General features: G+C 37.3%; 1 protein-coding gene across 9 annotated transcripts in view; it reads left to right on the forward strand.

The window, feature by feature from the left end:
• Positions 1–23,825, forward strand: part of ZNF438 (zinc finger protein 438) — a 195,934-nt gene that overhangs the window by 156,790 nt on the left and 15,319 nt on the right. For 4 of the 9 annotated variants that reach the window (XM_087420653.1, XM_014783562.2, XM_087420652.1 and 1 more), the window contains 2 exons: positions 2,746–2,813; positions 23,058–23,138. In XM_087420653.1, coding sequence (XP_087276779.1) covers positions 2,746–2,813; positions 23,058–23,138 — 149 coding nt within the window. Of the gene's footprint in view, positions 1–273; positions 338–2,745; positions 2,814–23,046; positions 23,139–23,825 lie in introns of all 9 variants that reach the window. The other 5 variants (XM_087420657.1, XM_087420655.1, XM_087420656.1 and 2 more) reach the window with 2 other exon arrangements.

A 23,825-nucleotide genomic window follows, 5' to 3' on the forward strand; every position in this document is an offset into this window, starting at 1 on the left:
TATATTGTTAAACATTTTAGTTATTTCTTCTTAAACAGAGAATGTGAAACATAATTATCAAGCAGAGCATTTTTAGAGAACCTTAATTTTTCCTACTTGCACATTTCCCTGACTCTGTGAGGGCAGAGATGCAGATAAGACCCCTTTCTCAATGTGTCGTTGCTTTCCTCTCCAAGCCCACACCAATACATTCAGTAAGATCCTGTCTGTATAAAAATGGGAAGAAAATAAAAACATCAGTTTCTTAATAGTTCTTTTCATTTCTTACTACAGGCATACCTCAGAATTTTGTGGGTTCAGTTCTAGACCACCACAATAAAGTGAATATCACAAGAAAGTGAGTCACAGAACTTTTTTGGTTTCCCAATGTATATAAAAGTTATGTTTACGCTATACTGTAGTCTATTAAGTGTGAAACAGCATTATGTCTAAAAAAACAATGTTCATACCTTAATTTAAAAACACTTTATTGCTAAAAAAATGCTAACTATCATCTGAGCCTTCAGCAAGTCATAAACTTTTTGTTGTTGGAGGGTCTTGCCTTCGTGTTGATGGCTGCTAACTGATTAGGGTGGTGATTGCTGAAGGTTGGGGAGGCTGTGGCAATTTCTTAAAATAGGACAACAATGAAGTTTGCTTCATCAATTGACTCTTCCTTTCATGAATGATTTCTCTCTAGCATGTGATGCTGTTTGATAGCATTTTACACACAGTAGAACTTTTTTCAAAATAGGAGTAAAAATCCTCTCAAATCCTGCCGATGCTTTATCAACTAAGTTTATGTAATATTCTAAATCCTTTGGTGTCATTTCAACAGCCTTCACAGCATCTTTACCCAGAGTAAATTCTATCTCAAGAAACTACTTTCTTTGCTCATCCATAAGAAGCAACTCCTCATGTGTTAAAGTTTTATCATAGATTGCAGCAATTCAGTCACATCTTCAGGCTCCACTTCTTATTCTAGTTCTCTTGCTATTTCCACCACATCTGCAATTACTTCCTCCACTGAAGTCTTGAACCCCTCAAAGTCTTCCATGAGGATTGGATTCAACTTCTTCCAAATTCCTGTTAATGTTGATATTTTGACCCCTTCTCGTGAATCACAAATGTTCTTAATGGCATCTAGAATGGTGAATTGTTTCCAGAAGGTGTTCAGTAGACTCTGCCTAGATCCATCAGAGGAATCACTATCTATGACAGCTATATCCTTACAAAATGTATTTCTTAAATCATATGACTTAGAAGTCAAAATTGCTCCTTGATCCATGGGCTGCAGGATGGATGTTGCGTTAGCAGACATGAAAACAACATTAATCTTGTACATCTCCTTCAGAGCTCTGGGGTGACCGGGTGCATTGACAATGAGCAACAATATTTTGAAAAGAATCTTTTTTCCTGAACAAGTCTTAAGAGTGGGCTTAAAATATTCAGTAAACCATGTTGTAAACAGATGTGCTACCATCCATTTATTCCATTTATAGAGCACAGGTAGAGTAGATATAGCATAATTCTTAAGGGCCCTAGGACTTGCAGAATGGTAAATGAGCATTGACTTCAACTGAAAGTGACCAGCTGCATTAGCTGCATTAGCCCCTCACAAGAAAGTTGTCCTGTCCTTTGAAGCTTTGAAGCCAGGCATTGACTTCTCCTCTCTAGCTATGCAAGTCCTAGGTGGCATCTTCTTCCAATAGAAGGCTGTTTCATCTACAGTAAAAATCTGTTGTTTAGTGTAGCCGCCTTCATTAATTATCTTAGATAGATCTTCCGGATAACTTGCTGCAGCTTCTGCATCAGCACTTGTGCTTCGCCTTGTACTTTTATGTTATGAAAATGGCTTCTTTCCTTAAACCTCATGAACCAAGCTCTACTAGCTTCAAACTTTTCTTCTGCAGTTTCCTCAGCTCTCTCAGCCTTCATAGAATTGAAGAGAGTTAGGGCCTTGCTCTGGGATAGGCTTTGACTTAAGGGAATGTTGTGGCTGGTTTGATCTTCTATCCAAACCACTAAAACTTTCTCCATATCAGCAATAAGGTTGTTTTGCTTTCTTATCATTTGTGTGTTCACTGGAGTTCACTTTTAATTTCCTTCAAGTACTTTTCCTTTGCATTCACAACTTGGCTAACTGGTGGAAGAGGCCTAGCTTTTGGCCTATCTCGGTTTTCAACATGCCTTACTCACTAAGCTTAATCATTTCTAACTTTTGATTCAAAGTGAGAGATGTGCAAGTCCTCCTTTCACTTAAATACTTAGAGGCCATTGTAGGGTTATTAATTGGCCTAATTTCAATATTGTTGGGTCCAAGGAGAGGGAGAGAGATGGGCGGACAGCTGGTTGGAAGAGCTGTCAGAACACACAGAGTTTATCGATTAAGTTCCCTTATATGGGTGTGGTTCATGGAGCTCCAAAACAATTACAATAGTAACATCAGAATCACTTATCACAGATCACCATAACAAATATAATAATAATGAAAAACTTTTGAAATATTTTGAGAATTACCGAAATGTGACACAGAGACTTGAAATGAGCAAATGCTGTTGGAAAAATGATGTCAATAAACTTGCTTGATGGAGGGTTGCCATAAAGCTTCAATTTGTAAAAAATGCAGTGTCTGCAAAGTGCAATAAAATGAGGTATAGTTATAAATAGAAAGACTTTAAAAAGCTTATAATTTATAATTTTAGTATGTATTAACATGGCACCTCAATTACTTTCTAATTATTCTTTGTGCTTGGTTCTTTTTAGGGAAGTTACTATTCAAGTCAAACACATCAGAATGCAGAATTCTTTATCAGTATCACCAAAAGATCAAGGTAAGATAAGCCATGCTGAGGAAAATGGTAATGTGTATGTTATAAATTGTTTTGTTACATTTTATGACCCTATCCTCTAACAATAAGGAGACTTGTTTCTTGGGACTAAGAACAAACATTCTAATTATATATGAAAGTTGATTTCATTTGGTAAATTACTTGAGTGTATATGGTTCCTGGGTTGTAAGGACATGTCTCCTTTGCTGAGAGCTCCTTGAGAGCAGGGCCGTTCATTCCACATAAAACTCACAGAGCCCAGCGTGTTATTTGGCAGTTAGCTGGCGCTAGTAGATCAAATGGAATTATGGAGTATTGGCTTTAGTGAAGCAGAATGACATGTGTGTTTTAGTGAGAAGAATATGTGTACATATATATATTCATGCACACGCACTATGCACACACAACACACCCTAGAGAGAGAAAGGATGTTTGCTTATATATTTATTTGACCTATTTCTTCTCATAGCCATTTAAAAAGAAACATAAGGAAAACCATTTCCCCCTGTACGATTTATAAAAAGAAAAGCATGATTTTTTAACAGGAGCTCCTGGAGTTTTCAGAAAAGCAGTTTGCAGATGGAGATAGGGTCCTTTCTGAATAAAAAATAATTAAATTTTCCTCACTGTAAAGAGTGAATTCTGTTTAGGAGGAATTCAAGTCTTTTCCTTGCTCCTACATATTCTCTTCCACACAGAAGGAAGTTTTGATATGTATGTGAGAAAAATGATGTCTTTAATGATATAAAATTGGGCTGCCTTAGTGGAGGATGTAACTTTTAGTGGATGGAGGGAATTGCTATAAGAACCCTTAACTGGAGCAAACACTCTTTGATCTCTTTACCAAAAAGAAACGTAGGGTTATAACTGTTAAGAACATGGAATCTGGGTTGGAAACTCAGTTCTACCACTGAATTGCATAACCTTAGGTACGTCACTTGACATCAGCTTTCTCATCTATAAATCTATAAAATAATAAAGATAGTAAGTCCTACCCTATAGGTTACATGGAGATTAAAGGAGATAATATATGTAAATCACCCAGCATTGCTAATTGCATAGTAGGCATTTATGAGATGATAGTGGCTATTGCTCTTAATGGTTGTATTTAGTATCTGGTCTCTCTCCATCTGTGAAGGTGGTGCAATAAGATGGGCATGGCCCCCTCCTGCTTGGGATACCTACTGATCCTAGAAGGCCAGGCATGATCCAGAGGGACCCATGGGAAGTAAACGCTGATCAGACTCCTTGGCTTGATTCTCATCCAGACATTTGGCCAAAGGGGAGAGTAGGAGTCCTTGAGATTTGCACAAGATTCAGCCCCAAACACTAGGGCAAGAAAGGAGATGGGAATGAAAGGGAGAAGAGCAAACCCTAATTAGAAGTAAAAAGTGTACATTTCCTGTTAGTGTTTTCTGGTATATATCCTTTGGAAGATTTGTACAGTAGCTAGCTGATTGAGAGTTTGGAAATTCAGTGTCCTAGCTGGTATCACCTTGTTCATCTGAGCAAGCAAGGAGAGGCATGACTGCTTAGAAGAAAGACTGTTGGACTGAAGGTCAGGAAAGCTGGGCTTGCATCCCAGATCTGCCTCCAACCAGCTATGGAACCTCAGACAAGTTATTTTGCCCCTACGCCTCGGTTTCCCTAATAGTAAAGCCAGGATTACTGGACATTCTTTTCCAGCTCTAAAAGGTTACGAGTCTGTGGAGTAACTGAGCAGTGAGCCGCCTGGTTTCTGGCTGATACAGGGAAGTGAAGCATGTCTCACACTTCTTGCCTACTTTGCTTCTCACCAAGGTTTACTTTGTTTTTGTGTCTACTTTTCTGGGCTGTTGCATAAGCCTAGCTACCTCCCTTGACTTGGCCAGAAAATAAGATGCCTTCAAGCCTAGCTAAAAATTTGATAGCTCTGGTAAATTTCTCATTGGTCTTTTCTGGGACCAAAGATGCTTAAGCCCCAAACCTGGAATTGGACAGAGAAAGAGATGTAATAGCTAAAAGAGCTCAATCAAGCGCTCCATGGTAATAGTCACTCCACCTACCACTTTGAATCCTTTGTTTTATTTAATCCTCACAATAAGTTAGATATCATCTTTATTTTAAAGGTTCAGGGAGATTAGGTACTTTTACCAAGATCCCAGCCCGTTAAGTGACTGAGCCAAGATTGGAACCCACATCTAACAAAATCCAAAATTCACTGTTTGTCCCGTGTCATACTGTAAATTTATAAAGAATGTTTTTAATCTATTTTTAGATCATTTCCCTTTTTCTTCTCTGATCAAACTTATTAAGCTTAATTACATATATGAATGATTAAAGCTATTTTAAACCAAAGTAGGCAGAAATTAGATTTGTATCATAGGAAATTAGATCAGTAAGGAAAAATAGCATAGTACATATGAGGCCTAAGACTTGCCCAATTTTTTATTAATTTACTCATTTACCCATTCAAATGCTTTGTGTGTGTCCTGGATTACTACTAATATTTTTTAACAAAGAAGAATACTACATTTATTGATTGTGATTCTGTTTATATTTTTGTCATCAAATATAGTCATTTATGAGAAGTTTGCTGGGCACATGCCATTTGTTAATTAAATGGTGAGTGATTTAATAAAAATGGTGAGTGATTAATAAAATATTGATGGCTATCTATAAATTATGGTACTTTTGAATTTCAGGCTTGTGAACACACACACACATGTTATACACATTTTTGTATGAAATTCAGGTAGAACATCACCAGCAGAGTTGTGGGGCTTAAGGAAAATCTACTGCATAACATACGCTCTCCTAACAAAATTTCCTATGGTAGAAGCAGATTTAATGATCACCAAGGTAATACTTACCAGGAACTGTGTCAGATGCTATGAATGATCCAAAAATAAATCAGACAGAGCTTGTGCTTTTACGAAACACAAAGTCCTATTAGAACAGCAGGCATGTATGTAATTAACTAGGATAAAGCATGACAAATTCTGTACTAGAATTGAGTATGACGTACTTTGAGAACCCGGATGAAGGGACAATCGGTTAAGCCAGAAGTGTTGAGGCTAGTCAGGAAACACAACAGAGAGGAGATGACATTTGCTCAGCATGTTAACACATGTGTAGAACTCAAAGATGTGGTTTAAAGCGAGGAAAGAACTAGAGGAAACTAATTAGAAATTCTAGTGCCTTCTATTTAAATGTTTTCTAATTTTGGATGAAGAGATTTAACATTATAATATCACTCTGATAATTTGTATATATTAAAAGCTTTTCATTATAATTTAGTGTTGTCATTATTCCTTTCTGTGTGAAAGTGTTACTTATAGAATCTCCAGAAGTTCGTTAGACTTATTTTGTTACAATTTTATATCTTCTTATGCATCAGGATTTGGGGATAGGATTTATGGTTTTCCCATAACTTTCTTTTTTTTGTTTGTTATTTTCCAAATGATAAGCTAATAGAAATATAAGAACAGATATTTTGTGTTGGAAAATAGCAAATTGTTGTAGCAAGTGATATACCATGTTTTTGAAAAAAAGGCGTGAAAACAACACGATAAGGTCAACTACAGTTGTTGTAACTTCCACTTTAAATTTGTTGAAGGAAAGACAAAACCAGCACAGTGATTGAAAATGCAAATGAATTTATTTACTTGCCAGATAAGGAAACACACAAGTGAGTAGTTTTGCCAAATTGTTCTATGACAGGGACAATTTATGCGTTTTTTTGTGCTAGAAAGAAGTTCACTGTGGTTAATGCCAATTAAGGATTGAAGTTCACACCTTGGAAAGGGAAGGATGAATTTTAAGTCCTCACACAGTTGGTTAAAACAAGTCCCATTGTTCATTGGTCAAGAAAGAGTCTTCATTTAAATCCAGGGAGGGCATGTTTTACTGGAGTCATTCAAAATTCTTGAGTCATTTGCCAGCTTCACAATTCAGTTTTGCCATTTCTTAGGCGAGTCTGCTGCAAGTAGAAAGGTCTTCTTATACAGGTCTTCTAACACTTTTCTCAGCTGTCATAACATTTGTATTGTTTAAACATAGTTTTCAAATTGTCAGTGCTATTTCTATTCAATGAGAGTAATAATAAATGGGGATGAGAAGACAGCAGATGCTTTGAGGCAAGACACGGTGGGTCTTAATGACCCCCTTTGGAACTGTGGCAGTCAGTAAACATGCACTGTACAACTGCTACTAATTTTCAAAACCTGTACATTATTTATGTGTGAAGCCAATAGCCATTACTGTCTATCATGTGAATTCAGAGTTGAATCTGTAAAAAAAAAAAAAACCTGGATTTTCTGATTCAATAAAGTGCTTTTAAAATAACTATGGCACAGCCTAAAAACATATTATTTCTTATAGACATAAAAATATATACTTACATCTTTCAGACATAAACATTTTGGTATTAGTGAATATAGCATTTTAGAACTCAAGTAAAGAACACTTGGGGTTTCTAGTTAATATATTTTTTTAAAGTTTAGAAAAATGATCTTACTTGTTTAGACTCCTAGTATTAGTTAGGTTCTTTATAAACTTCTTGATGAATTTTCTGTCTTTGGCAGGCTTTAAAGAACCCTGGCATGTAGTGGGTTCTCAAATACATATTAAATTTTTTTGAAAATACTTTAAACTCTCAAATATTTTTTTAAAAAAGCATATTACTTAGATGCTGTAAAACATTTTAATCTTTGTTTTTTAATGAAACACCAAGCTGGAGTTCTCAGGTATATCTGTTCATTTAACAAATATTTATTGTCTTTCGAGAGGCAATGAGCAAGGAGCAAAGGGGAAAAAAGGAAAACCAAACTAAGCCTGCTCTCCTGCAGCTCAGTTTGAATTAATAAAACTGGGCTGCCAGTTTACTTTTTATGAGGATTTAACCTAAAAATGGTTTCTTACCTTGTTACTGAATTATAGTTTCACTGTTTCAAATGTGGTATTCAAGCTGTTTCTTAAGTTCATTTCCTATTTTTTCTTCCCGTCCTCTCCCTTCTCATCCTTCGCTCTCCTCTCAGTCTGGTAACAGAACACAAAGCTGAGAACTGGACAGTTGAGCTCTGGTTATTCTTCTGCCCTTCTTTTTAGGCTCTGTGATCTTGGCTAAATCAGTGAGCCTCAGTCTCTCTCTCTCTTTCGAATAGGGATAATAATTCTTGCCCTGAAACAGTCAAATGAGATAAGGTACAGTCGATTCTTGTCATTCGCAATGGTTACATTCTATAAAGTCACCATGAACACTGAATTAGCTAATACTGAACCATTGCTCCTAGGGGAAATACACGGTTAAGTTCCTGTGAGCCTCTGATCACAACACAACATTTTCATCAACTATCAATACAGAACCTAGTTTTATGTGTGTTTCTGTTTAAAGACACCTCATTTAATATATATTGTTGATTCCTTAACATTGAACTCAACAGACACAGCATTATAACTCAAGCCTGAACAAAGCTTATCAAATACACATATTTTTTCCGTAAGGAACATTACAGTCTTCTTACGCTTAGCAACACTGTACAGCATGTCAGCACTATTCTTGAGGGCTATTTTAAACAGTAAAATCACCAACAAAGAGGAAAAAAAAGTGAAAAATGGGGCACTAAATAGATTGCAAAAAGGACACTTATTTATAGTGTGAGCTGAAACAAGGCAGAGCGTTGACCACTGCTGAGAACATGCACATCAGGTGACTCAAATTTTTTGCCTGCGCGTGTCCAAAAGTGACCATGAAAATGCCACCGGTATTGATTTTGGGATTGCAAATAAATTTTAGCAAGCAGGTGAATTCACAAATACAGAATCTGTGAATAATGAGGATCAACTGCATATGAATATACTTGTAAATTCTTTTAAAGCACAATATAAATCTCAGTATAATTTACAGAATAAAAGTTATTTTGGGTAACATTTAACTCAGATATGATAACTTTGTACAAAGTTGATATTATCATTCTCAAGTTAATAAAGTAATGTATTATTTGAAAGTGACCACAAGTTCTTAGCTCAGTAAAGCTGCAGAGACAACTATTATTTCATATTCTTTGACTATTCAGCCCTCACATTTAATGCATGCACAGTAGCAAGGAGAACCAGTGTAATTTGATGCTTTGCATTTAATGGTTAACATGACTTTGTGACCTCATTATTGGGGGAAAAAAACATTCCCTATGTATTACCAAAATATTATGTTTCCAAATATGTGACATTCATATGGAAACGTTTTGATCTTAACTAGTGTGTAAATGCTGTTCTTGGACTTTTGGTACCATTTTATGTTGCAGACCAAGTACAGATTGACATTTTCAAGCTGGTTTTGGTTATCTCCTTAATGTTGGAAATTGGAACTTTCCAATGTAATAACCTCTGCAAAATACCACTGTGGACTATTAGTATGTTATACTGTTGACAGAAGTACGAATGGAAAACACGCACGTGTCTATAGAAATTTCCTTGTAGAACAAAATGGAAATGACCGGGGTGGCCTAAAACTTTTCAGGTAGACCTTATACTGGAAGTTATTTTCCTATTTTGAGCTAAACTACTAGAGTTTGGAATATTCTTATTAGTAAAATCAGATTATGAGTATTTTTGTTTGAAATAGCCGTCTTTCCACTGCTTAAAAAGCAGGCTACTAATCAGATAATCTGCTCGGGCATGTATCAGTGTCAGTGTGACCATTTCGCAGCGGAGTCTCTCAGAAACTCCAGTTAACCGTGTAAATATATCTCACAGTATCACATCTCACTTTGTCAGAACCCCCGCTGCTTTTATATCATTTACATAAATGCAGGTGCAAATAGCATTTATGTATTTTGATAGAAAGCAGTTGGAGACATTTCACTGTGGGACACAACACTTTCAGATTGTGTACATCTGTTCAAATAATGTATCCAGCTCCAGTGACATGAACACAAGGATGGAAACATCTGCCCCCGAGACCATTTGCCGTATAGCAGATGCTTACATCTTTATTTATGCAGATGGTTGGTGTGATAAGTTAAGCAGAGATAAAAGCAAAGAAGTTTGACAGGAGTATTTAGGATATTATACAAGCCAAAAATATAGGCTAAGTGTTTTATGTTCGTAAAATGTCTAATACTAATAGGAATAGAAATTCATAAATCCAGTAATGCTTTTAATAAGATAAACATATTGTTCTTGTCTTTAAATTAATTGGCACCAAAATCCTAAAAACATTTATAGAAATCCCAACATCCAACTTACAGCAACTTATGATTATTTTGGTTTTGACAAGATAATTTTAAATGATTTTGAATGCATTTTGTAAAAAAGGTCTTAAAAAACAGTGCTCTATTTTTGAAAAAAGATTATATACTACCAGAGAATCTTATGATGATATTTCTTAAATATTTATAAGATTTTTGGCAAGCATTTTATTATGTAAGCTGTATTCTGACACTCCCAACTAGTGATATTTTAACTATAATTGATATTTCTATAGGATAAATTGCCTTTAAACACTTTATTTTCAACACTCTGTCCTATGGATCTGCCATATTATATTCTTGCAAGGAAACAAAGGTGAAAGAAACAAAAACCTATCAACCAAAAGCAAGACAATTCTAGATTTTATTTTCTATTTTCATTCACACCAACAACAAAAAAATCTTAGAATCTCAAAATAGCTGGGACACTAGATTTCATCTAGTTCAGCAGTTCTCAGTCTTTTTAGTTTCATGACCCCTTTACAATCTTAAAAATTATTGAGGAGCCAGCCCTGATGGCCTAGTGATTAAAGTACAGTGCTGTCACCGCTTTGGCAGCCCAGGTTTGTTTCCCAGTCGCAGAACCATGCCACTCATCTGTTAGTTGTCATGCTGTGGCAGTGGCTCACATAGAAGAACTAGAACGACTTAAAACTGGAATATACAATCAAGCATTGGGGCTTTGGGTAAGGGAAAAAAAAAAGAGGGAGATTGGCAACAGATGTTACCTCAGGGCGAATCTTTTCCTTAAAAAAAAAATTATTGAGGACACTGCAGGTGACATCAGCATCATGGCAGCTTGAGTTGCTCCCTTTGTCTTTCCCATCTAAGTTACAAGCAGTAGGACATCTATAGACTCACGACCAGCACAGCACAGTATAGCACAACACACTAGAACACCTGAGAAATCCATACATTGATACATCTGAAGGTGACTGGACTGGACCTTATGGAGGCAGTGGAACTAGGGGAGCCACAGCATCAGCTCCCAAGACCAGAGGCTTCAGGGACTGTTGTGGTACCCATGAACAGAGGCTCCAGCAACCAAAGTGGCACACATGACCAGAGGCTAAAGGGATCATGGCAACACCTGTGAACAGAGGCCCCAGGAACTGAGGCAGCACACACACTGGAGGCTCCAGGAACCACCACAATGCCTGCAACCCAGCCCCCTTCCCCTCCTCCAGCAGCAGCAACCCTGGTCCCGACAGTGGGGGCTGCATCCAAGACCCTCGTTCCCCCAGCAGTGGCAGCAGTGCCCATGACCTGAGGTTCAAGAAAGCACAGTGGCGCTTGTGATCCAACCTCTTTTCCAGCAGCAGTGGCAGAGCCTGTGACCCGAGGCTCCAGGAACCATGGCAGTGCCTGAGACCAGAGGCTCCAGAAACCACAGTGGCGCCTACAACCGGAGGCTCCAGGAACTACAGCAGTGCCCATAACCCAGGTACCCCCTGTGGCAGTGTTGGCAACACCCATGCCACCAGCCTTCCCAGCAGTGGTGACAACAACCATGAACCCAGCACCCCCAAGAGCAGCAGTGCCAGCACGCCCAGAAAACCCAGGAGCAGCAGCGGAGGCAATGTTCATGGCAGCAGCCCCCTGGCCACAGCAGCAACCAAGGCTGCAGAGAGCCTGGTAGCAGCGGCAACAGAGCCCACGACCCTGGCCCCCCCACCCACTGTAGCAGCACCTGTGAACCCAGCATCCTCAGATGTAGCGGAGGTGTCCATGACCCCAGTTCCCATTCCCACTCCCCCCCTCCCCTTGTTATGGTGGGGGAACCCACAACCCAGGTGACCCTGGAAACAGCAGATGCACTCACCAGCCTGGTGACCCCAGTGGCAACACCCATGACCACAGCAACACCAGCAGCAGCAAGGCACAAGCAACCTCGGAGGCACAAGCTGCACAACAGAGGGCACTGATGACACCTCTAGCAGAGGCAGTGGAGGGTGGAAATCACTGGCTCTCAAATAAAAGAAGCAGCAGCTCAGAATCAAAACAAACAAGGCCTTACCTAAATAAAAAGATGTTCACTACTACGAATGCGCTGCAGAGGAACAACTCATCAAGTACTGTGAAAAATTATCATAACATGATATCACAAAAAGAAAATGACAGTTCTCCAGAAACCAAACTTGAAGTCATGAAACATTGTGATCTAACTGATAGAGAAGTCAAAATAGCTGTCATGAAGAAACTCACTGAGCTACCAGAAAACACAGAAAGATAGTCCAGTGAGCTTAGGAATAAAATTAGTGAACAAAAGGAGTACTTCACCAAATAGATTGAAACACTAGAAAAGAACCAAACAGAAATTCTTTAGAGGTGAAGAACTCAATAAATGAGATGAAGAATACAGTAGAAAGCATTGGAAATAGAGCAGACCATATGGAAAAGAGAATTAGCGAGCTCAAAGATAGAAATCTAAAAATGATTCAGGTGGGAGAGAGAACTAAGATTTTTTTTAAAATGAAAACATTCTACAAGAAATATCCAACTCCATTAGAAAAAGCAACATAAGGATAATGGGTATCCCAGAAGACAAAGAGAGGGAGAAGGGAGTAGAGAGCTTATTTAAAGAAATAATAGCTGAGAACTTCCCAAACCTGGAGAAGGAATTGGATATACAACACATGAAGCTAATAGAACACCTAATTATCTCAACACAAAAAGACCTCCCAGATACTTTATATTAAAACTCTCAAAAGTCAATGACAAAAAAAGAATATTAAAGCAATCAGGGTAAAAAAAACAATAACCTACAAGGGAACCCCCATTAGGCTATCAGCGGATTTCTCAGCAGAAACTCTATAGGCCAATAGAGAGTGGAATGATATATTCAAAATATTGAAAGATAAAAACTGTTAGCCAAGAATACTTAATCTAGCAAAGTTATCTTTCCAACATGAAGGAGAAATAAAGGCTTTCCCAGACAAATAAAAGCAGAGGGAGTTTATCACCATTAGATGTGTCTTACACAAAATGTTGAAAAGAGCTCTCCTACCTGAAACGAAAAGGCAAAGGTATACAAAGCTTTAAGCAAGGTGATAAAGAGACATACAGAATCAGAAAATTGCAACTCTATATCAGAATAAGTTAGTAAACACCTAATTATAACATAAGAGTTAAAAGGAAAGGAAGCATTAAAAACTATAACCACTTCTGGGGCCGGCCCCATGGCTTAGCAGTTAAGTGCACACACTCCGCTACTGGCGGCCTGGGTTTGGATCCGGGGTACACACCGACACAGCACTTGTCCAGCCATGCTGAGGCAGCGTTGCACATACAGCAACTAGAAGGATGTGCAACTATGACATACAACTATCTACTAGGGCTTTGAGGAGAAAAAGGGATAAAAAAGGAGAAGGATTGGCAATAGATGTCAGCTCAGAGCCAGTCTTCCTCAGCAAAAAGAGGAGGATTGTCATGGATGTTAGCTCAGGGCTGACCTTCCTCACAAAAAAAAAAAAAAAAACTATAACCACTTCAATTTGATAATGAACTCACAAAACAAAAAGCGATAATTTGTAACAACATAGAAGAGGAAAAGGACAGAACCTGCATTGGCAAGTGAAGATAAGATGCTATCAGCAGAAAAATGACTATCTCATCTGTGAGACCTTATATACAAACCTCATGGTAACCACAACACAAAAATTCAGAGCAGAGTCACAAAACATAAATAAAGAGGAAACTGAGAAACACATCACAGAAAACCACCAAACTGAAAGGACAGACAGAAACGCAAGCAAAAAGCAACAATAGAAATATAGATCAAGAAATACAGAGCCAGAAAACAAAAGATAAAACGGCAGTACTAAGTCCTCATATATCAATAATCACTCTAAATGTAAATGGATTGAATTCACCAATCAAAAGACACAGAATGGCTGGATGGATTAAAAAACAAGACCTAACAATATGCTACCTCCAGGAGACCCATCTCAGTCTAAAAACAAACATAGGCTCAAAGTGAAGGGATAGAAGATGATTACTCCAAGCAGATGGCAACCAAAAGAAAGCAGGTATAGCCATACTTATATCAGACAAAATAGACTTCAAACCAAAAATACATAACAAAAGACAAAGATGGACATTATTTACTGATAAAGGGGACAATCCATCAATAAGACATGGCATTTACTAATATATATGCACCTAACGTAGGAGCACCAAAGTATATAAAACAATTATTAAGAGATCTAAAGGGAGAAATTGACAGCAAGACAGTAACAGTAGAGAACTTTAATACCCCACTTACATCAATGGATAGATCATCTAGACAGAAATCAACAAGAAAACTTGGGCCTTAAATGAAACATTAGACCAGATAGATTTAATAGATATATATAGAACATTCTATCCAAAAGCAGCAGAATACATACTCTTCTCAAGTGCACATGGAAGATTCTCAAAGATAGACCATATGTTGGGAAGCAAAATAAGTCTCAATACATATAAGAAGATTGAAATCATATGAAGCATCTTCTCTGAACACAATGGTATGAAACTAGAAATCAACTACAAGAAGAAAGCTGAAAAAGTAACGAATATGTGGAGACTAAACAACATGCTACTAAACAACTATTGGATCAGTGAAGAAATCAAAAGAGAAATAAAAAAATACATGGAGACAAATGAAAATGAAAACACAACATACCAAAGTCTATGAAATGCAGCAAAAGCAATACTAAGAGGGAAGTTTATAGCAATACAGCCCTACCTCAAGAAACAAGAAAAATCTCAAATAAAAAATCTAACATTACACCTAAAGGAACTAGAAAAAGAAGAACAAATGAAGCCCAAAGTCAGTGGAAGGAAGGAAACAATAAAAATCAGAGAGCAGAAATAAAGGAAAGAGAGACTAAAAAGACAATAGGAAAGATCAGTGAAACTAAGAGCTGATTGAAAAGATAAAAAAAATTGACAAACCTTTAGCTGGACTCACTAAGAAAAAGAGAGAAGGCTCAAATAAAATCAGAAACAAAAGAGGAGAAATTATAACAGATACCACAGAAATACAAAGGATTATAAGAGAATACTGTGAAAAGCTATATGCCAACAAATTGGATAACCTAGAATGGATAAATGGAATGGATAATTCTTAGAATCATACAACCTCCCAAAACTGAATCAGGAAGAAATCAAGAACCTGAATAGACTGATCACTAGTAAGGAGATTGAAACAAAATCAAAAACCTCCCAAAAAATCGAAGTCCAGGACCAGACAGACTTGCCTGGTCTACCAAACATTCAAACATTTAATACCTATCCTTCAGAAACTCTTCCAAAAAGTTGAAGAGGAGGAGATGCTTCTTAACTCCTTTTATGAGGCCAGCATTACCCTGATACCAAAATCAGACAAGTACAGCACAAAAAAAGAAAATTACAGGCCAATATTGCTGAAGAACATAGATGCAGAAATCCTCAACAAAATATTAGCAAATTGAATATAACAGTACATTAAAAGGATTATACACCACGATCGAGTGGGATTTATTTCAGGGATGCAGGGATGGTTCAACATCCACAAATCAATCAATGTGATACACCACATTAAAAAATGAATAAAAATTGCATGATCATCTCAATAGATGCAGAGAAAGCATTTGACAAGATTCAGCATCCATTTATGATAAAATGTGTATAGAAGGAAGGTACCTCAACATAATAAGGCCATATATGACAAACCCACAGCTAACCTCATACTCAGTGATGAAAAGCTGAAAGCTATCCCTCAAAGAACAGGAACAAGACAAGGATGCCCACTCTCGCCACTCTTATTCAACATAGTATTGGAAGTCCTAGCCAGAGCAATTAGGGAAGAAAAAGAAATAAAAGGTATCCAAATTGGAAAGGAAGAAGTAAAACTGTCACTATTTGCGGATGACGTGATTTTATATATAGAAAACTCTACTAAAGAATCCACCAAACAACTATTAGAAATAATAAACAAGTACAGTAAAGTTGCAGGGTACAAAATCCACATACAAAAGTTAGTTATGTTTCTATACACTAACAAGAAACTAGCAGAAAGAGAAATCAAAAATACAATCTCATTTACAACTGCAACAAAAAGAGTAAAATATCTAGGAATAAATTTAACCAAGGAGGTGAAAGACCTGTACACTGAAAGGTATAAGACGTTGAAAGAAATCGAAGACACAAAGAAATGGAAAGATAGTCCATGCTCATGGATTGGAAGAATAAACATAGTTAAAATGTCCATATTACCTAAAGCAATCTGCAGATTCAATGCAATCCCTATCAAAATCCCAATGCTATTTTTCATGGAAATAGAAGAATCCTAAAATTTATGTGAAACGACAAAAGACCCTGAATATCCAAAACCATTCTGAGAAAAAAGAACAAAGCTGGAGGTATCACATTCCCTGATTTCAAAGTGTACTACAAAGCTATAGTAATCGAAACAGGATGATACTGACAAAAAAACAGACACACAGATCGGTGGAACACAATTGAGAGCCCAGAAATAAACCCACACATTTATGGACAGCTAATTTTCAACAAAGAAGCCAAGAACATACAATGGAGAAAGGAAAATCTTTTCAATAAATGGTGTTGGGAAAACTGGACAGGCACATGCAAAAGAACGAAAGTAGACCACTATCTTAAACCATACATAAAAACTAACCCAAAGTGGATTAAAGACTTGAATGTAAGACCTAAAACCATAAAAGTCTTAGAAGAAAACATAGGCAGTACACTCTTTGACATCAGTCTTAGCAATATCTTTTTGGATATGTCTCCTCCGGCAAGGGAAACAAAAGAAAAAATAAACAAATGGGACTACATCAAACTAAAAAGCTTCTGCATAGAAAAAGAAACCATCAACAAAACAAAAAGACAACCTAACAGTTGTGAGAAGATATTTGCAAATCATGTATCTGATAAGGGGTTCATATCTAAAATATATAAAACTCATACAACTCAATAACAAAAAAAAAAAAACCCATTAAAAAAATGAGAAGAGAATCTGAATAGACATTTTTTCAGAGAAGACATACAGATGGCCAAGAGGCACATGAAAACATGTTCACCATCACTAAGTATTAGGGAAATGCAAATCGAAACCACAATGAGATATCACCTTGTGCCCAACAAAATAGCTGTTATTGAAAATGCAAGAAATAGGTGTAGGAAAAAATGTGGAGAAAAGGGAACCCTAATAGACTGCTGGTGAGAATGTAGATTGGTGCAGCCACTATGGAAAATAATATGGGGATTCCTCAAAAAATTAAAAATAGAACTACCATATGATCCAGCTATTCCACTTCTGGGTATTTATCCAAAGTACACCAAAAAAGTAATTGAAAAAGATATATGCACCCCTATGTTCATTGCAGCATTATTCACAATAGGCAAGACTTGTAAACAACCCAACTGCCCATCAACAGATGGATAAAGAAGATGTGGTATATATATACAATGGAATACTACTCAGCCATAAAAAAGATGAAATCTTGCCATTTGTGACAACATGGATGGACCTTGAAGCTATTATTCTAAGTGAAATAAGTCAAACAGAGAAAGACAAATACCATATGATTTCTCTCATATGTGGAAGATAAACAAGCACACAGATAAGGAGAACAGATTGGTGGTTACCAGAGGGGAAGGGAGTGGGAGGAGGGCAAAAGGGGTAAAGGGGCACATATGTATGGTGACGGATAGCAACTAAACTTTTGGTGGGGAACACAATGCAGTGTATACAGAAGTCAAAATAAATGATGTACACCTGAAATTTATATAGCAGTATAAACCAGTTACTTCAATAAAAAAATAATAAAAATTAAAAAATAAAGAAAAACTTGTTTGATCAAGTAAAAAAAAAGAAATTAATAAGTGACTATCATGGAAAAGTATTCTTCATTGATGTAAAGGATTTACATGATTTCTTTAAACACTGAACTCTGCTAGTACATGTAAAACATTCCTCAGTTTAAAATAAGATTTTAAATTTCTGTGGAAATTTTCTGTAACACAATTAATATAGAAAATATCTCTTAATTATTGAAGACTCTAAAGAACATTTGTTTATGTCAGTTATATCTATTGGTATTTACCATATTCGAGATTATAAACTGAAAAAATATATATTTGTGAATTCATTTTAAAATAGCAATAGTAAGCTCATTAAAGCTTAACATAAATAACATATTTTATGTAATTGGCTATATTTTCCAAAACAAAAAATTAGTGAAAAGACTGACATTGACTTATGTTTTTTGCAAATATCTTTCAAGTCTGGCTTCATGAAAACAGTTGGAGTCTCATATCTGGTCCTGCATTCAGTATGTTGTTATATGTTGTTTATGTTGAAGTATTTGAGGAAAATCCAGCTTTACAGTGGCTGGGAAGGGAGGGAATATATTAATAGCCTTTTCAGACAATTGTGGATATTTTTCTTTGATACTACACCAAAACGTGTCAGATAACTATAACTGACTTTAAACGAGTCAGGTAAGTTCTTAAAGTTTAGTTGTAATGTGAAATTTGAAATCATGCCAGTGTACTTTTTGTATCCTATTACATTTTGATCTGTCTCACACTCAAATGAGTCTTTTACCCATCCATGTCAAGTCAGGCGTTGGACATTTAGAAAACATTAGTTCACTGAGCTCTGCAGATCTTCTATATACATCATTTTACACACTATTTTTAAAATCATATTTGTTAATGTAACCACCAGTCTCACCTGAAAAACCATTAAGCCTTGGAAAAGCTTCAAGCTCCTGGTGATGGATTCAAGTTTTCCAAAGTTCTAATGGCAGTTTGAAAGAATGACTTTTATCATTGGCCACGGTTCCTGTCAGATGTTTTTTCTTGCAATGACAGGCTCTGTTCGTTCACTTTTGAGAAAATGTCTGCCAGGTACCCAAGTCTGAATATGTTCTTTCAGCATATGTTTGTCAGATGTTCTTTCAAATAAAAATGGGATTCCATGAAAAAAGCAGCTAGTTCAGCTCTGCAACTCAAACAGCCGCACAAGTGCTTTCCTCAAGGCAGCTGTCACACTCAGTGTGTGGCAGAAATGCTCGACCAGTATGAGCCATTTCATCACACAGAATCTTCAAGAGGCATGGAAGCATCAAGGTTGAATAAAATTAAAACTTTGTACTGCTGTTTTGTTGTTCTACTGAGAGAGTGTGGTGGTGAAGAATACAACTGCTGTCACTGGCTCCATTCAGGCTAAGGTGCCAGAGCACTTGTACCCAGGGTCTCTTTTGCCCCATCAGTGCAACATGTGTAAAGGTCAACACGGTGTAAAAGGTGAATGACATCTTAATACTCATATAAACATAGCGTGTTGGGACCCTCCCCAGAGTTTGCAGACCATGCTTTGAGAAGTGATCTAGTGTAATCCTGTCTTGCTAAAGGGAGGAAGCAAAGGCCAAAAGGATCATCTTGCTCAGGCTCATTCCAGTGGTAAATGGAAGAACCAAAGCCCTGCTCTCTTTCTTGTATGTAATGCGGTTTGTCTTGTTTTCCCTGAGGAACTGCCTTCCCCACCACCCAAAAAAGGAAAATTCCTCAGATCCGAAAAGTATGCCACAGCACTGATCTTTTATCAAGTTTACTAAAGGGCAGGACTTGCCACATGAGGAATTTAGAAATTCTTTCAGCATTTGTAGCCTTCCTCATTCAGTCCTAGTGTTCTCCAATGACCTCAGTTTTAGAAGCAGTATGGGATTCAAATATATCTAGGAAATTTATATTATATCTAAAATTATAAAAGACCTCAGTAATGATTTTTTTCCTTCACTTTTGTTCATCATAGAAAAACTACTTTGTCAGTACTTATAAGTGTTATTAAATTTGTTGTGTAATTGTTGCTTTAAAAAAGTTACATTTGGCATAAAGCCTGATTTGTTCAGCAGAAGCTCTGCCAAAGGCCACTCATGGAAGCAGCCTGGCTTGCAAGCACCAGGGTATTAGGAAGGGACTCACTCTGTGTAAATTTCATTAATTACCTCTCCAGCAACCATGCTACAGATTCCTGTTAAAAAAAAAGAAGGAGGCTCTCTCTCCCTGACAGTTACACTCTCTGATTGGAAAAGATTAGTCAAAAAGATGTTCATTTTCTCAACATAGAGATGGATTATGTGGTACTCACCTGCCATTGGAGGAGACTGACATATAAATAGAATAACTGCAAAGCATCTTAGAGAGTTCAGTGTGTTGGAATGGAAAGAGAACAGCCTTGGTGCCAGACAGACCTGGGTTCAGATCCAACTTTCACTTACCAGCTTTGTGACCTTGCAAGAAATAATTCAGTTTCCACGTCTGTGGACTAGAGATGTTAATATCAGGCGCTGGTGGAGGATTCAGTGAGATAATAGGTTAAGCACCAAATCTGACTCCTGACGGAGGGACATTTTAGTACTTCATAATGGAATTTAAGAATTGAGGGGTTTGAGGAAAGAATAGGAGTTGATGAGCAGAAACAGGGACTACCTACAATAAATTTTCTCATGAAGAAAAGAAAGGAGGTAGGGCAATAACTTGAAAAGGAGATCGAGCCCAAGGACTCTTTATTGTTGTTTTTTTTTGTGTGTTTGGGGGCAGCAAAAGCAAGGGAGAAAACAAAGCAATCCAGTTGAAAGTTGATAGTTCACTCATTTAGTAAACATATTGTACAACTGCATGTACCAGACACTGATCTAGGGGCTGGGGTCCTGGCAGTGGACAAAACAAGCCCCTGCTTTCTTGGAGCTTACATTCTAGTGGGAAGAGACAAGGAGGGCCTCCCTAATCGCTGGGGAGCTCGCCTATGGTACAGGATCCCTGAGGCAGTAGTGTGGGGTCCAGAACAGGGTTGGGAATACTTCATTGCCTTACTCTAAGATGCATATTTTTTCACATTTTAATGTTTCAGGACTTGAGGTGGATGAGTTGTATATTTAGAGTGATAGTGCTTCCCCCTCCTTTCCCCCTACCCCAGAAAAAGTAAAATTATTTGTGTTGTATAATTAGAGAAGAGAGTTTAAAAGTAGAAAGAAGGAATGGTGAATGAGTTCCCACTTGATGACCTCTCTTTTCTCCGCGAAGTCTTAGTCACTTCAGGCTGCTATAACAAAGTACCATAGACAGTGGCTTACAAACAACAGAAATTTATTTCTCAAGTTTGGGAGGCTGAAAGCTCAAGATTAGGGTGCCAGCATGATCAGGTTCTGCTGAGAGCCCCCTTCTGGGTTGCAGACTGCCATCTCTCATTGTATCCTCATATGGCAGAAAGAGGGTGAGAGACTTCTCTGGAGTCCCTTTTATAAGGACACTCATCTCATTCATGAGGCTCCACCATCGTGACCTAATCACCTAACAAAGACCCCACCTCCTAATACCATTACACTGGGGGTTAGGCTTTTAACATATGAATGTTGAGGGGACACAAATATTCAGTCCATTGCAAAGTCAGTGCCAAAAGTCATTGACAAGAGAGAGAGAGCCATGGGTTAAGGTGAGGGTAGGGTAGAGAGAGAGTACCTCAAGAGCAGTAGGAGAAACCTGGGCTAGCTCCAGTGAGGAAGTGAGGGGAGTCTGTTAGGGACAAGAAACAGATTGTGGAATAGGTCTGCAGTCGGAGACCGGAAACCTTAAATGTGTAGTGTCATCCAGTGTTCACAGTGGTGGGATTTCTCCTGCACTAGGCAGCAGGCCGTGGGAGTGGGAAGCACAGGGTGGAGCCCAGTCGAGGTAAGTGCTGTAGGAAGACAGCAGTGGTGTGAGCCCACAATATGCTTGGGTGTCCATGGATGATCAGCCGTGAAGCCAGCTCTGAAACCAGGAGTATCTCCTTAAGTGCACACGTGCAAAAATGCATGGCCTTGAGGAAAAGAGATGGAACGAAGGCAGATGGACTGCCTGATCACTCCATCTCTTCAGCGAAAATGGGGAGTTAATCTTACATACTCCTAACGTGTAGATGAGAGTAAATGCTTCCTTCAACCAGGTTTTGAAGTTGTCATCCAAAGTACAATAAAAGTATTAATGGAGGAGAAGCCAGGCAGAATTCAAAAGAAAAGGAATCCAGAGTGGTCCACAGCTTTCAAACTCTGATGACTTCACTCTTTGTGGTAGTCAGGTCAGCATCCATTACACTGGCTGTCCCTCAGATTCTGTGTGTGCCAGTTAACTCACATACAGCCGAATCTGGTCAACCTCGCGAAGGTAACTACCACAAATCTGATTACCTCAGTCCCAGTCAGTGCCTGGCGCTTCATTTTCTTTTTGTTTATTTTCTTCCAAGTGTCAGTATTGTAGGTGGTCTCTCTATGTTAGGGTAAGGTGTGCCTTGATTAAAGAGATAAGTAACAGTCAAGATTTACCAAGCAGGAGTTTCAGAGAATAATTATTGACATAACAAAGGAATATGTGGTCCTGTGCATTTGTACTTACAAATCATGAACTATTTGACATAAAAGCTGAGGTACAGAAAAACTTGCAGCAAAAAATGTTATAAATCACTGTGAGTTGAAGATAAATCAGAAGTGAAGATAAAGCATCTGTAAAACTATACTATAAAGCAGTGGAACAATTATTTCATTTTTTAAATTGTACTTTACACACTCAAAAATGCCCGTTCTATATAAATAAAGTAAATCTACTTTTGAAATTATAGTATAAAAATAAGAATATCTTTGTGATTCTAGTCCCTTGCTCCTAACTATGCTGTTTCGAAACATTGTGGTCTTTACCACTTGAGTTTCATAATCATGCTGTTTTGACCAAAGGCAAGAACCTTCCAACCTTGTGTGTGTGTCCTAGTTTAATTGTTCCAACTGACTGCACATTCTGATGCTGAAACCTTATCTGTTTATGCCACTAAGGAAAAGGTTTTCTTCACCAACTGTCATCTTGTTAGTCATCCCAGATACTTAACTGTTCTGATATTGAAATATAAGATTAAAAAAGGAGGAGCCCGTTTTTAATTTGTTGGTAGAAGATTTCTTGCTCTGAGACATTTGTGCAGCTTACTACAGCTCTCTTGCAGGAGATGTTTCCGTGCTCACCAGTCCTGAGAAGCAGCTGAAACAGAAAATGTCAGACTCTCCTGGAAAGACAGTGTGCACAGGTATTTGTTATGGGCAATAGGACGTCAAATGAAGTGATTCACTACTTTTACCCTGATGAAGTTCAGTTAACAAGCTCTTCTAAATTCCAGCTATGTGACTCACCTGAATATTAACAATTCTAGTAACGTTAACTACAAAATGAATAATGGGAGGATAAAGTTAATAAAGCATTTCAGAACTTTCCATTTGTCTTGCTTTGTGCCCCCTGTAGATCATTAGCTCTTAGTTAAATTTTTGTGCTACTCAGTCATTCTTAGATTTGGGTAAAGATACAAAATTGACTGTTTTATAATAATGAATAAAATCTTGTGCATGTTACAGTTTTTTCTTTACAAAAGGATAACTTCATCTTTCTAAATGTATTAGCAATAAAAATATTTCATGTCGTTTTCAACTGTTTTTCATTGGAAGCACTTGAAATTAAATAGAATTCCTCCCAGAAATAAGGACTGATAAAAGGAGGATTAATTAAAATGAAGGGGAAATTCATTGAAATAAGATTATTAAAATGTATTTTAAATGATAAAGATTTTTAAATTTTATTTTCATTTGCGACATTATCTGGCTCAAAAAGAATAGTTAGTTACTTGGATTTAACAAACCACATTGTGTTGTTTTCTTTCTTTTATTGCCATTAATATTTTAGGTAATTGGCTTTTAAATTCTTCCATAAAGAATGCTTGTTC

The sequence above is a fragment of the Ceratotherium simum genome, chromosome 32 (assembly GCF_057802395.1).
Source record: "Ceratotherium simum simum isolate JZ-2026a chromosome 32, ASM5780239v1, whole genome shotgun sequence".
NCBI lineage: Eukaryota > Metazoa > Chordata > Mammalia > Perissodactyla > Rhinocerotidae > Ceratotherium > Ceratotherium simum.